Source organism: Zingiber officinale, chromosome 6B (assembly GCF_018446385.1).
Source record: "Zingiber officinale cultivar Zhangliang chromosome 6B, Zo_v1.1, whole genome shotgun sequence".
NCBI classification, from domain to species: Eukaryota; Viridiplantae; Streptophyta; class Magnoliopsida; order Zingiberales; family Zingiberaceae; genus Zingiber; species Zingiber officinale.
In genome coordinates this window covers 113,674,024-113,688,171 of record NC_055996.1, presented here as the reverse complement: position 1 = coordinate 113,688,171, position 14,148 = coordinate 113,674,024, and the positions used below count along the sequence as shown (strand labels likewise).

The following is a 14,148-nucleotide window of genomic DNA, read 5'->3' as shown; positions in this document are numbered from 1 at the left end:
GAATGGATTTTGTGTTCACCCCTTCTACTGCGTGTGTACGTTGTAGGCTTCCATCATTAATTTGGATCATTCATTGACACCAAATTATGTACCACCTCAAGGATAAAATTTTGCCACATGGGCCATCTCCCTGCTATTGAGGTCCTCTTATCTTGATTTTATTCAAAACTTAATCGAAAAGTTCAAACGAGAATTGCTAAGATTGATGGACTAAGTCAACAAGAGAAGCTGAACAAGTTAATATATATTTTCTTGTGATGGTAGCACATCATCTTCCAGATAGGTTAGTGTGTGGGGAAAGGGAGGGAGGATTAGACCTCTGTGCGAAACGATACGAACCTATTGGGACCAATCTAGGGGTAGCCTATTAATACTCAGCATGGCGAAAGTATAAATATGACAACACTTGGGATGGCAATGGGAGTGAAAGTATAAATATGGACATTTAATAGAATCATGACAAAAGCAAAGTATCCGGCAGCTGAATAAACAACTCTAAACTCATATCTAATACCCCAAATCTTCAACATAGCAAACTTTACAAGAGCCAAAGGGAGATTCTGTCAAAAACATACCATAAGATTGCATTATCATTGATCTGCACCCCATTTCAAAACATACCAACAATCAGACGTAATACTGACAGAATAAAGTTTGTGACTGTAATTTGGCAATACATTTTGAAATGCACCAAACCCTCGATATCAAAAATTGCATATGCTAAACCAAACAAAAGCAAAACTGCCAGGCAGGATTTCAAACAAGTCCTTGCCTTAGTCGGCATCTTCCTGGTTCAGACATAGTAGTGGATCTCACTCCAGGAGTTTGTTGCCTCAATCTCTGACAGAATGTTTGTGTGAAGCTTCAGCACGGGCTTCCTCTAGCTTGTTTAGTAGCTCTTTCATGAAAGGTGTTCTAGTCCCATGAGTAATTCTTAGTATCTCTATTGCTTTGATGTATGATTTAATAGAATCTTCTGTGAGTTCTAGCAGCCTGAAAAGACCCTCGTCAGATAAACAATAAACTCAAGTACAAGAATAAAACTTGGCATATTTAGTGCACAAAAGAATTCCTACAGATGTAACCTCAGGGATGTCTCAACCATCTTATATTTCAATGCACAATTCACTAGAAGCTAAGAGCATTGCAATAATGATGTCATTCAGAGCATTTCATGGTGAAGATGAAAAAAAAAAATATAGCCTTTTACCACTCAAGCTTCCCACGAATATAAAATTCTAGGCCAATCATGGGATGAATAGCTGGATAGATTCCTGCAGGGCACAATTTAATATAATGTCATTCAAAACAATCCACCAATGTTTATATATATGCATTATATCAATTAGATGTATACTATAGTAGATTTTAGTGGAGAAGAGGGTTTTTAATTGGACCACAAGAATTAAAATTAGAAGGAATTATTCTTTCTAGTTCTAAGTTTGTGGTCTTGGCCAAAACCAACTTTCTTTAAGAGTAATTTATATTTATCATGTCTCAAGCATGCATAATTCTTAGTACCATTGCAAGTATATCGAAGCAAGGCCATGAGGGAAGTTACAACATAAATATCATCAACAAGACAAGTGAACAAAAAAAAGTTGCTATTTTATAGGCAATTTTTGAAAAAAGATAAAATTTTGTACTTTCATAAATTGGAATTGTCATACAGCAATATGCTAGGGCATCTTTCCAATCTTTTAATTCCATCAAAACCTGTAAATGAAACAGATATGGATTATGAATGTTCATTCAAATAGGCAAGCATCGTTTGATATAAATGTGGAGGCAGTGGGCATGAAAGGTAAATTAAAAAATGCATTCTATGATAGATTGCTACAATAGTAGTCAAACCTTCAGAAGATTTTCACGGGTTCGCAGCAAATTGAGAGAAAAGGGATGGAAGAGTTTAAGTTGCAACTGCTCAACGATCTTGTAGACATTTTTTGCTTCAGAAATATCTAATTTTGTTAAGATTTTTTATATTTATCATAATGAAGAATTATGGCAAAGTGCTAGCAATTATAATATGATATTTAACAACGCCAAGCAACTGACTCTGGATTAAAGATGGATCACGCATTGCAAGCAAGCAACCAAAAACAGGATACAACCAGAGGACATCAAAGATGATGTTTTCCCTTCGAGAAGTGAAATTTCACTAGAAATTTTTTCTATATCTTGTATATCCCTGAAGAGACCGCACTTCTGGCATGTGAAAGACTGGTTATCTGTATGGAATGCCAAAGTGAATGATGTAGTTTGGATCCAAACTAGTGAATGTGGATAAAACAGAGACTTATGATCAACAGATATAGAGTTAGCAGAGTCTGGCATACCTGAAGCAAGAATGAGGAAACCATTACACTGCTTGTCCCTACACCTGAAACCTTCGAGAATGGCAGTTTCCTCAAGCTCCTCATGTAAGTTCTTGATAAAATAGTTATAAGATCAGGTGTAGTCAATATAATTAACCATTCCAGATATGAAAATACAAAACTACATTGCTTCACAGAAAGTGACTACTTATTCATAATTCAAAACAGAGGGAAAGTAACTATGGAACATATAATTGCCAGAAAGAAAATACCTTGGTACAACGAGCACATGTGCAAGTAAAAAAATATTGCTTCAGATCTTTCTTCCTAGTAGCGGTAGTTGCTGCAGTTTCTATGTAACTAATCAAGATCTGTTAAACAAAAACACAATAGAAGAAATTTCACATATTAATGCCATGTCTCACTGCTGGCAACATAGATGGATAATAGAATGAAAAAGTTTGCTAAAGTATAGGTGGATATATATACCTCAGTACCTTTAGTTATAGGCTCTGTAGCACGTACAAAGCCCATCCGATTTTCAAACATCAAAATAGAATTAGGGACACAACTGAAAAGATAATGACATGGCAGAAGGTTAGTTCACTAAATACAGAAAAGTATATCACTAAGCAGATGTGTAGAAAAACATAGCTAGGTAGACAACCTGTGGTTAATCATTGAAATTACAGGATACAAACCAGTTCCCAAGGGGCTAAGTTCATCGTCACAGATTGTATGAGCATTGCATGAGAGCTGCATCATGTAAATCAGATCATTAACACACTACATTATCTTACATTTTTAAAGATAAACACTCAAAAGATAAAGCTGACGAAAAAACAAAATCAGAGATCCAAGATTATTGCAAATTGGACAAATACAAGTAATGCATTTTTTTAAAATTGTGTTTACCTTAGAAAAATTATGTCATAGAGGACAAAACCAGTTCCTCTATGATTAGTTGGACTTCGCCCGACTAATCATAGAGGTAGACGGCCTTAGTAGTAAATTTAGTTGATCATATTCAATGACAGCATTATGATTGATGGCAGCAATAAATTGTGTTTACCTTAGAAAAATTATGTGTAATCTCCTTTAAATCAACATCCAGGGAAGGAAGTACCAACTTGATGAGGTTCGCCATTTGTGCGTAAAGCACAAGTTGTTCCTCATTGATGTTAGAGATATCTTGGTTCATGCACTTTATTAATTAAACACTCACCAAGGGAATATTACACGACAGAAAAAAGATAGGGATAATTGAATATTGAATAACTGAATATGTCAGGATACGAGACTCCAAAGTTGCCACCAAGTTGTAGCTATCCATTGCAGTTGTTGGAATCACCTAAGCATAAGAATAGATAGTTGAACAAGTCTTAATCAAAATATATCAATTAACCAACAACCATATTCATACATTATCTACTACAATAGAAGTTGGACGTCCATCTCCTAAGTCCCAACAGAAAACGTAATTCTAACAAGCAAATATAACCATGATTAAAAACAAGATTAAATGAAATTCATTGTCACTCAAATAATTCTTAAATTTCATCATTTAAAATGGTGGTTGTGCTATTCCATCTAGGCCAATTGTCACAAATGACAATTTGTAATTGAGATTTGTACAAGTCCCTAGAAGAAAAATCTAAGCATGAAGGTACTAGCCAATAATGTTAAAGAGGAGGGCATGAAAGATATAAGCATCAACAAGATAGTGCATTCTGAATCTTTTATCATGATTACTCTTAGTTCTGTGAATATGATGGCCATGTTGCTGGCCAACTTGAATGAAACCTTCTCTCTATTTGCAAGGCAAAATGAAGGCCTTTCAGATGCTAACAACAAAGGTTTTAGAAGTGTCCACCAAGACTGCATAGCAACTGCACATGCAATTGGAAGGAAAATATATATATTTGGTTCATTTGAACTGATTGAGAGAATTAAGTGTTCTCTGAAAAATGGTTGATGTTCCGAACTTGAAGGTCATTTGAGATGAGTACAAGATCATCCCTTCATCAGAAGGACATCATTAACCTTGTCATTTTCAGGATTTAGAAGTGTTTGGTTCAGTAAAAGTTCTTAGTTTCTTGAAAATAATTAGCATTTTTTTTTAAATTGATCAACTTGCACATAGAAAATTTCCAGTTTTATTTTTCTCACAAAAAGTTCGAGAGATAATTTTTTTTGTTGAGGGATAATTTGATATAAATTTTCACATTTTCTGTAAACTATTTTCTAGAATTTGAGAACAAAGCTGAAAAAAAAATAATAATAATAAAATTTTCCTAAACCAAACACAACCAGTTTCCTTTACCAACAAAAACAACAATTTGGTAACACTTTCCGGATGAAGAATTGCAGTTATTACTTATGGAGAAGCATAAGAACCTCTAAAGCATTTAAATTTGCTGCAGGAACATAAAGTTGTTCGCCAAGAAAAATTCAATAAAAAACTACAATTTATACAAGGAAAAAAAAAACTATAAACAACATGCCCATTTCTGAAACAGCTGCAGTTTTCAAATGTGTAACATACAACAACCACCACAACAACAACCAAGCTTTATCTCACTAGGTAAAGTCAGTTATATGGATTTTTTTAAGTCATTGAACTTTATCTCCTACTATATCATCATCTATACTTAAATAAATTTTATCTTATTTTATTTTATTGTTGATAACCAAGTCTTGTTTGATCTTCCTCTTCCTCGTTTGATATACGTGTTTGTCATAGTTTCACATTGCCTGGAACATTTATTGGTTGTCTAAGCACATGCCCGTACCATCTAAAACGTGTCTCTCGGAGTTTTCCCTCAATAGATGCAACTCCGACTTTCTCTCTAATGCTCTCATTTCTTATTTTGTCCATTCTTGTATGTTCACACATCCACCTTAATATTCTCTCTACAACTCTCATCTTTTGCTTATGTGCTCAAGTCATAATCCAACATTCAGCTCCATATAACATAGCAGGTCTAACTGCGATTTTGTAAAATTTTCCTTTAAGTTTTAAAGGTACTAAATCATCCTACTTATATTCTATGTAAGACATCTCTCTCAATCCCTTCATCATTTTACAAAAATGCTCCTAAATATCTAAAGCTCTTGGTTTCGGACAACTCGTCATCTTCTAACTTAACAATTGTCTCATTATGTCTAATATTGCTAAACTTAAATTCTATATATTCTATCATTATTCTACTAAGTCTAAAATCTTTCCCTTCTAGTGTTTCCCGCCAACATTCTAGTTTAGCATTTACTCCTTTACGTATTTCATCTACTAAAACTATAAGTAACCCGGGTTGGTTTTGATGCGATCAACCGAGTCGAGTTAAGTACTATTGTGTTGGATCTTTGTGTCTAAGTATGCAGGAACTTAGGAACACAAAAATCGAGCGGAAGACGTATCGGACGAGAAGGATGGTACGAGAAGGGAGTCGACGGGCTTGATGCATCCGAGGGACGAGAAGCTATAGAAGAGTACACCGATGGACTAGAAGGGCGCGCGCAGTGCATTCGAGGGACGAAAAGACGAGGAGAAAGTCTACTCGAGGAGAAAATCAAATTGGGTTCGGGTGAGCTCAATTTCAACCGGCCAGAGCATCACCCACGAGGACAGCAAAGGCAAGGGTTGAAAGGCCCTCTTGGAGGCGCCTCCATAAGGGTCGAAGGCGCCCTGGCACCTCCCTTGGAGGTGCCTCAAGGAGGCTTGGAGGCGCCTCCAAGGAAGGCACCTCAGGCACGCTAGAGACGCTCTCACGCCTCCAGATTCGACAAACGACCGTTACAGTGACCGTTGTACGACCATTGGAGTTTGGATAGATGTTTATCCATTTGGAGACGCCCTGGACCTCCTTGGAGGCGTCTCCCACCAATGGTAACTGATCCCTAGAGGCTATAAAAAGTCCCCTGGAGCTAGGAATTAATGAACAACTTCGTTAATCAATTCTTAGTTATTTTCTGAGCTTTTCAAAGAGTGTAAGAGGCTTCTCCGCCTACATCAAAGGAAATTTTCTAGTACTTTTATTTGCCTTGGATTAACAACCACCTAGGTTGTAACCAAGTAATTTCTAGTGTCTCTTACTTATTTCTTTAAGTTGTTTTTCATATTATGTTTATTACTTGTGCTTAATTAATTAACTGTCCTTTACTAAAGTTCCAAGCAAGAAATTCTCTAACTTTCCTTGGAGGCTATTCACCCCCTCTAGTCGACCTAACACAGACTTACAAGTGGTATTAGAATTCAACCGCCTCAGAAGGAATAACCACCAACTGAAATAACAAGATGATCATATCTAACATCTACCCACCAGAATTCGAATGGGAATTCGTATTTTGGAAACGACGAATGAAGGTATTCTTCAAAACTGATTTAATATTTATTAACAATTAAATATAGTTTTGAAGCACCCAAGGACAAGAATGGAGAAGAACTCGAAGAACACAGCTGGATTGAAAAATAGCACGATGAATTTGAGGTGAATGGTAAGGCCGAGTTCCATCTTCTGAATGTGCTACCTACTCAAGAACTTGAAAGAATCGGCACCTACGAATCTGCCAAAGAATTTTGGGAAAAATTCTTGGAACTCCACGAAGGACCAGGAGAAGCTGAATCCGACTCTTCGATAGACACCGATCTATCTTCAGAAGAATCCGAGATCAAGGAGATTGCCGAAACAGTACTTACAGCCGAATACCTACCTGATGACAACAAAAGCTCATCCGAGTAAAGCATCGATGAAAGGGGAGTTTCGTCAGAAGACAACAATAAAGAGGGGGAATCCAGTTTCAGATCAGATATGGCAATTGAGGTATGTCTTTTACCTCCTGATTAGTTATATTCAGGTATTAAGTTAATGTATAAATCTTTGTGTAAACTTAGATCTAAGAATATTAAATTGAAAAAGGAAAATATAAATTTGAAAACGACCTTAGTTAAAGCATGCCCACTAGAAGAATTTGATAAAATTAAAAATAAAAATATAAAATTAAAAGAAAAAATAGAATGTCTTAAAAATGCTGCATGCTCATATTATGAAATTCCAAAATTCAGAAATTATAGTGGAGTTAATTGGTATCTTAGGAATCGTATGGGCCAAATTGCAAAATGAATAGAAAATATATCCCACAAAATTTTTTGATAAATCCATTAGTTAGGAATTTGTTTTGGGTTCCTAAATCATGTCTAGTTTAAATTAATTTTTAGCATACTTCAAATATAAATTTAGTTTAATTTTAATATTGTTTGTAAAATTTAATTGTTTAATACACTTACTGTTAATAATTTGAGTTAATTTTTTTACTATGCTATATGATAATTTGATCGAATAACAAAAAAAGGTTTGAAATTTTTTAATCTTCATATTAATTTTTATAAATTTTCTAGTGAAAATTGTATTTTTAAAATTAAAATTATTTTGAAAATTAATTTTTAAAAGAATTAACTTTCCAGTAACATCACAGAAACCTATCTGTTGATAGAAATTATTTCAAAATTATGTTGATAGAAATTATTTCAAAATTATTTGACCGTTATATAAATTACTACGAATTTTTTTATCGAAAATACTATTTTAATAATTAAAAATTCTCAAAATTTTAATTTTGTAATTTAATTTTTCAGTGGATAAACATCATATCTTATATGCTCAAAAAATTAACAAGATTTTTCGAAATCTAAAACTATTTTTAAACATTAAATTTTCAAAAATATACATTTCTGTCTCAAAATAATTATTTTGATACAACAACAACAACAACCAAGCATTTTCCCACTAGGTGGGGTCGGCAAAATAGTTATTTTGATAATAAAAAAAAAATAATTTTTTTCATGAAAATTTTTGTACTAATCCGAAAACTTATCTTTGACATAGACAAAAATTTTCAATATTTTTCAAAAATTTAAAGTAATTTTTGAATTAATTTTGTGAAATCTGAAACTTAATTCTTAAAACTTTATTTCTCTACGAATTAATTTTGGTGAAAAATATAAAAACCTTGAGATATTTATATAGGACCCCTAGCAAAAATTTTATATTTTTTTCTTATTTTTCCCTTATTGTTTTTTTTATGTGATCATAGGAGAAGAATAACTAGATATTAAGTTTAGGGGAAGATTTTATTGCATTTAATACTTGCAAATAAATGACATGTCTATTTAGTTGTAATTTTAATTGTCAATTAATTATTACTTGTTTGTTTATCCCTAACTTAACTCGGGTTGATGCATAACAAAAATGGGAAGATTGTAAGTACCCCGAGTTGATTTTGATATGATCAACTGAGTTAAGTTAGGTCCTGTTGTTTTTTATCCTTGTGTCTAAGTGTGCAGAAACTTAGGAGCACAAGAAGTTGAGCAGAAAATGCAGCGGACAAAAAGGATGACACGGAAAGGAAATCGACAGGTTCAATGCATCCGAGGGACGAGAAGCTTCGAAAGAGCTCACGCAACGTATCCGAGTGACAAGAAACCGGGGAGGAAGCTTGTTCGAGAAGAAGGTTGAAATTGGATTCGAATGAATTCAATTTCGGACAGCAAGAATATCACCCACGTGGGGAGCAAAGGAGAGGGTTGAAAGGCCCTCTTGGAGGCGACTTCATAAGGGCCAAAGGCGCCTCCCTTGGAGGCACCTTGGCACCTCCCATGGAGGTGCCTCAAAGAGGCTTGGAGGCACCTCCAAGGAAGGCTCCTCAAGCACACTGGAGGCGCCCTCACGCCTCTAGATTCGACAAACAACTGTTACAATGACCGTGTACGACCATTGGAGTTTGGATAGATGTTTATCCATTTGGAGGTGCCCTAGACCTCCTTGGAGGAGCTTTCCACCAACGATAATTGATCCAGGAGGCTATAAAAGCCCCTGGAGCTAAGAATTAATAAACAACTTTGGTAATCAATTCCTAGCTATTTTCTAAGTTTTTCAAAGAGTATAAGAGGTTTCTCCACCTACAACAAAGGAGATTTTTCTAGTGCTTTCATTTGATTTGGATTAACAACCACTTAGGTTGTAACCAAGTAATTTCTGATGTCTCTTACTTATTTCTTTAAATTATTTCTCATATTATGTTTATTACTCATGCTTAATTAATTAATTGTCTTTGCTAAAATTCAAAGCAAGAGAAATTCTCTAACTTTCCTTACAGGCTATTCAAACCCCCCCCCCCTCCTCTAACCGACCTAACGCGGACCTATAAAAATAATATCATCTGCAAACAACATGCACCACGGTACTGTGTCTTGAATGTATGCAGTGAGTTCGTCCATAAATACTTAATTAGTGTAAAAAGATAGAAACTTAGAACTGATCCTTGATGTAACCCTATCTTTATTAGAAATGCTTCAGTTACTCCACCTGAAGTTTTTACTTTAGTCGTTACATTCTCGTACATGTCCTTAATTCGTTTGATATATGTTACGCTAACACCTATCTTTTCTAAAATTCTCTATATAATTTCTCTTGAGACTCTATTATAAGTTTTTTCTAAGTCAATGAATACCATGTGTAGATTTTATTTTTGCTCCCAATATTTTTCAATTAATTGTCAAAGAAGATGTATAGTTTCTATTGTCTACCTTCCAGGCCTGAGCCCAAATTGATTTTCGGTCACCGTGGTCTCCTTAATCTTTTTTCTATTACTTTTTCCCAAAGTTTCATGGTATAACTCATTAGTTTAATAGCCCTATAGTTTGCACAATTTTGTACGTCTCCCTTGTTCTTATATAAGAGAATTAGAGTACTTATCTTCCATTGATCAAGTTTTTTTTTCGTTTTCAATATCATGTTAAATAATTTTGTAAGTCATTCAATACCTTGTTTCCCTAGACACTTTCAACGACCATTTAAATCTTGTTCTACTTTTGAAGTTTGAATTCTATGATAAAAAATTAAATTTCTAAGCTCATTACCTAAATTAAATTGGTCACCTAAACCTTCATTAAAAAGTTAAAGAAAATACCTCTTCCACCGCTCTTTTATTTCTCCATCGTTTACTAGTACCCTATAACATTCATCTTTAATATATTTTACTTGGATAAGATCTCTTGTCTTTTTTCTCTCACTTTAGTTATTCTATAAATGTCTCTTTCCCATGCTTTTGTATCTAATTTTTTATATAATCATTCAAAAATTTCAATCTTTACTTCATTCACTACTATATTAGCTTCTTTCTTAGCTATTATATATTTTTTTAAGTTTTCCTCGTACAAATATATAATTCCTTATAACTTATTCATTTTTCCTTCACTTTCCCTTATACTTTCTCATTCCACTACTAAGATTCCTTACTTAGTAGTGCATGCCCCTTTAACTCACCGAGTATACTCATAGCTAGTATTTTTCAATTTTGATATCATCTTATCACATATATATTAGAATCATCGTATGTTTCACCTAATGCTTGTACTCCTACCTTCTCCTTAAATATATTTTCCTTCCATACTTTAACTTCTACCACTTAATTCTAGGAGTTGTATATATTTTCTTTCTATTGATACTATGTTTGAGGCGTATATCCAACACTACTAACCTATGTTAGATAGTTACGCTGTCTCCAGGGATGACCTTGCAATATTTATAAATCCTTCTATCCTTCTTCCTAACCACAAGAAAGTTAATTTCCAATTTATTATTCCCACTTTTGAACGTGACTAAGTGTTTTTTTTTAAAAAAAAAACGTATTAGTCAATATAAGGTCATATGTTATCGTAAAATCTAATATAGTTTTCCCTTCCTCAATTCTCGTTCCAAGCCCATAACTCCCATGTATCCTCTCATATTCCTCATTTTTCACTCCGACATGCCCAATTATATCACCTCTTATTAAAATTATTTCATTTCGCGGAATGTTTTGTAATGTTTCATTTAAGTCGTCCCAAAACCTTGATTTAGTAGCTTCATCTAATCCTACTTGCGGTGCATATATGCTAATTATGTTAATAGTTTCTTTCGCCACTGTTATCTTAAGGGCTATAATTCTATCATCTTTTCTAACTACTCCTACAACTTCACTATCTACAACAATACTCACTCCATTTCTTGCTTTACTCTTTCCTGTGTACTATAACTTAAAACATGACTTCTCTATCAGTCTTGCCTTCTCGCCGACCCATTTTGTCTTTTGTACACATAAAATACTAATTCTTCTCATAATCATTGTATCTACTACTTCTATTGATTTATCTGTGAAGGTTCCTATATTCCATGTTCCAAATTGTCAGATTATTAGTTTTCCTATCATATTTATTCTTACTCAACCTATGGTATGAGAATTCTTGTTATTTAACACTACACCCAAGTTCTTATGGAGATGTAGCAGTCCTTGCCGATACGTTACGGTCGAACCCTGCAACGCAAACTCTTACATATTTAGCACTACACCCGAGTTCTGGAGATGTAACGGAACTTGCCGAGACGTTACAGTCGAACCCTACAACGCGTTCCTTCCATGGAAGGACCTAGCATTAACACAATAGTTTAATGGATCCATTCATTAAATATTTATCATAATTTTAACACTGGCTGGCAACCTAACGCAACCCTCCTCCTTTATCCGGGCTTGGGACCGACCATGACTGGTTCGTCACGGGTAGAGTTTTTCAAATGTGTAACATATTGTAGGAAAATAAGTAATTGAGATTAATTCAACCTACCAGCTAAAAAAAGGCATAGAAGGTAAGAATGAACCAACCTGTTCATTTTGCAGTTGCTTCTTTAATATAAGTCTAACCATTAGACGTACAGTAGATGTAAGCAGCTTTCTTCTGTCATCTCTAAGGGAAGCAAGAGCTTTACATTCTAGTTGATGTAACTTCCATTCTGATCTCTGAGAATATAAAACGCAGAAAATATAATAAATTAGCATACATATTGGACCACTATGGTTATAGCAACTGAGATTTACTATAATTATTTATTGGCAAATCATCTTATTAAACAATCACCTTAAGTAGCATGGTTAGCATTGGAAGTCGCCAATGCAATGAAGAAAGAAAACCAATAGTTTTAATCATCATAAGACTCACCTAACTTTCTTGTTTTCTCAACAGCATTCAAGCAATTTTCGGTTTAGACCAGAAAGGGTAACTTGATATATGCAACCATAGGTAGTTTTGGGAAAACACAAACCATGAACTCGGTTCACATGAACCAAAAAGGAAACATCAAGCACAAAAGACGAAGGAGGGATGTAGTAGCATGTGTTGTCCACAACCATGACTAGAGCTCATGGACAGCGACAATGCCAAAATCAAGGCAGAAAGCAGGGCATCAAAGGAGAATTGGGAAGGAGAGCTCACTTCAAGGACTGCATGATAGGAGATGAAGAAACTCACAACAAGACGTCTAGACACAACAAAGGAGAAGCTGAAGCAGACTCATAACCACACTCACCCAAAAAGTGGAATAAGAGATGCTGAAAAACTATGTTGATTATCAGCTAGGAGCGTAGCCAAATAGACCAAGTCTTTTCCTACCACTGCCTGGAGAAGCCGACAACAATTAACACTGCCTGAAGCATGGAAGAGCGGCATGGCTACTAGAACAAGTCTGGAGAAGGGCGGAGCTGATGACTGGGGAAGATGTAGGTGGCAAGACTAAGACACGCATTGCAGAGGTAGTGAGACAATCATGATAGAAAAAACAAGGTGGAGGATGAATTAGTGGGATGAAATGATGAATCAAGTACCAAGAACAAGATGAAGAAAGTCATGTCTTCCTTTTAGTTAACTCTATGACATAATATATAGCTAGTATATTCAGATCTCTTAAATCAACTCTAATTAGACCAATATTGTATAAGAGTTTCATTTTTAGAAACTGATCTTAGAAAATCTTCATTTATCCTTCAGACATCTTCATAACTCTAAAATTCTGTTAAACAACTTAGTTAACCACATTATGGCTTGATCTCTCAAAACTTTACCAAACTTCAATCAGAATATCACCAGATCTTATACTTTTGTTATACACGCTAGGATGACTTTAAAATGTTCTAGTTCTTCCAATCTCCATATGTACTTATAGTCAAGGTCAGTATTTCAAGAATCTATATGAACATAAACACAACAAAGTCTATCTACTTGGCTAGCTAGTGCAGAGAGTCCGTAATATCATGCATGAGATTGAATAGAGCATTCAGTACCTACAACTACATTGAAATGGTTCCCAAAAAAATTCGTACAGAGCGAAAAAAAGGACCTAAAAGTCAAGTCCGTGTTGAAACCTATCAGTATTGCAATCCGAAAAATACCTGACAAGTATTTCCACAATACCATGCAACCTTACAGACCGAGCATTTTCTTAGGTTGTTGGAGGTAAAACATCCGTCACAGATCGAACTAGTATAAACTTTGTTTGGCGCAGAGGCATAGGGTTCTTGAAAAATGATCACATCACCTGGAGGATAATCCATCAATTAGATTGTAAAACCTTACTTTCGCATAACTGGTACAAAAGAACCAAAATTCAAATTGGGCAGAGGCTTTTCGTCAAGAATTTGTCGATCAAATAGGCGACCGAGACTCAAGGGTCCAGTTTAATGTTAAATGGAGATAATTGATAAGGAAGAAAGAACGGAATCAGGTGACGGGGACACACCAGGAATGAAATCGCGGGTGGTAACCAAGCCCCGGCCTTTGCCGGGGATCGACGCCAACGCCAAGCCACGAGATTCAAGCGCACGCTGCAAGTTTTCCATCCAACCGAAGCGCGCACTCCGCTTCGCTCTACGCTTCTTTAGTGCGGAAAATACACTTTCTAAGAGTAACTTCCAAAGTTTAGGGTTATTAGGGTACTTCAACCGCCTCCCTTTCTTGTATACATAT

The 14,148-nt window shown here is 35.0% G+C and overlaps 1 protein-coding gene across 4 annotated transcripts; it reads right to left on the bottom strand.

The window, feature by feature from the left end:
- Positions 1-556: 556 nt before the first annotated feature.
- LOC121989002 (histone-lysine N-methyltransferase ASHR1-like) lies at positions 557-14,119 on the bottom strand. Of its 4 annotated transcripts, none has more exons than XM_042542771.1 (14): positions 13,922-14,119; positions 13,575-13,720; positions 12,015-12,149; positions 3,615-3,669; positions 3,391-3,509; positions 2,986-3,074; positions 2,808-2,889; positions 2,591-2,689; positions 2,340-2,430; positions 2,112-2,231; positions 1,855-1,961; positions 1,647-1,716; positions 1,211-1,274; positions 557-993 (listed from the first exon to the last, which is right to left on the bottom strand). In XM_042542771.1, the coding sequence occupies exons 1-14, from the start codon at positions 14,019-14,021 to the stop codon at positions 834-836; spliced, it is 1,437 nt and encodes a 478-aa protein (XP_042398705.1). In that variant the 5' UTR covers positions 14,022-14,119; the 3' UTR covers positions 557-833. The 4 variants fall into 4 exon arrangements, 3 of the variants coding, with proteins under 3 accessions (XP_042398705.1, XP_042398707.1, XP_042398706.1); XR_006114151.1 differs by having other exon boundaries at positions 918-993; positions 1,671-1,716; XM_042542773.1 differs by having other exon boundaries at positions 850-1,274; positions 1,671-1,716.
- Between the last annotated feature and the right edge of the window lie 29 nt (positions 14,120-14,148).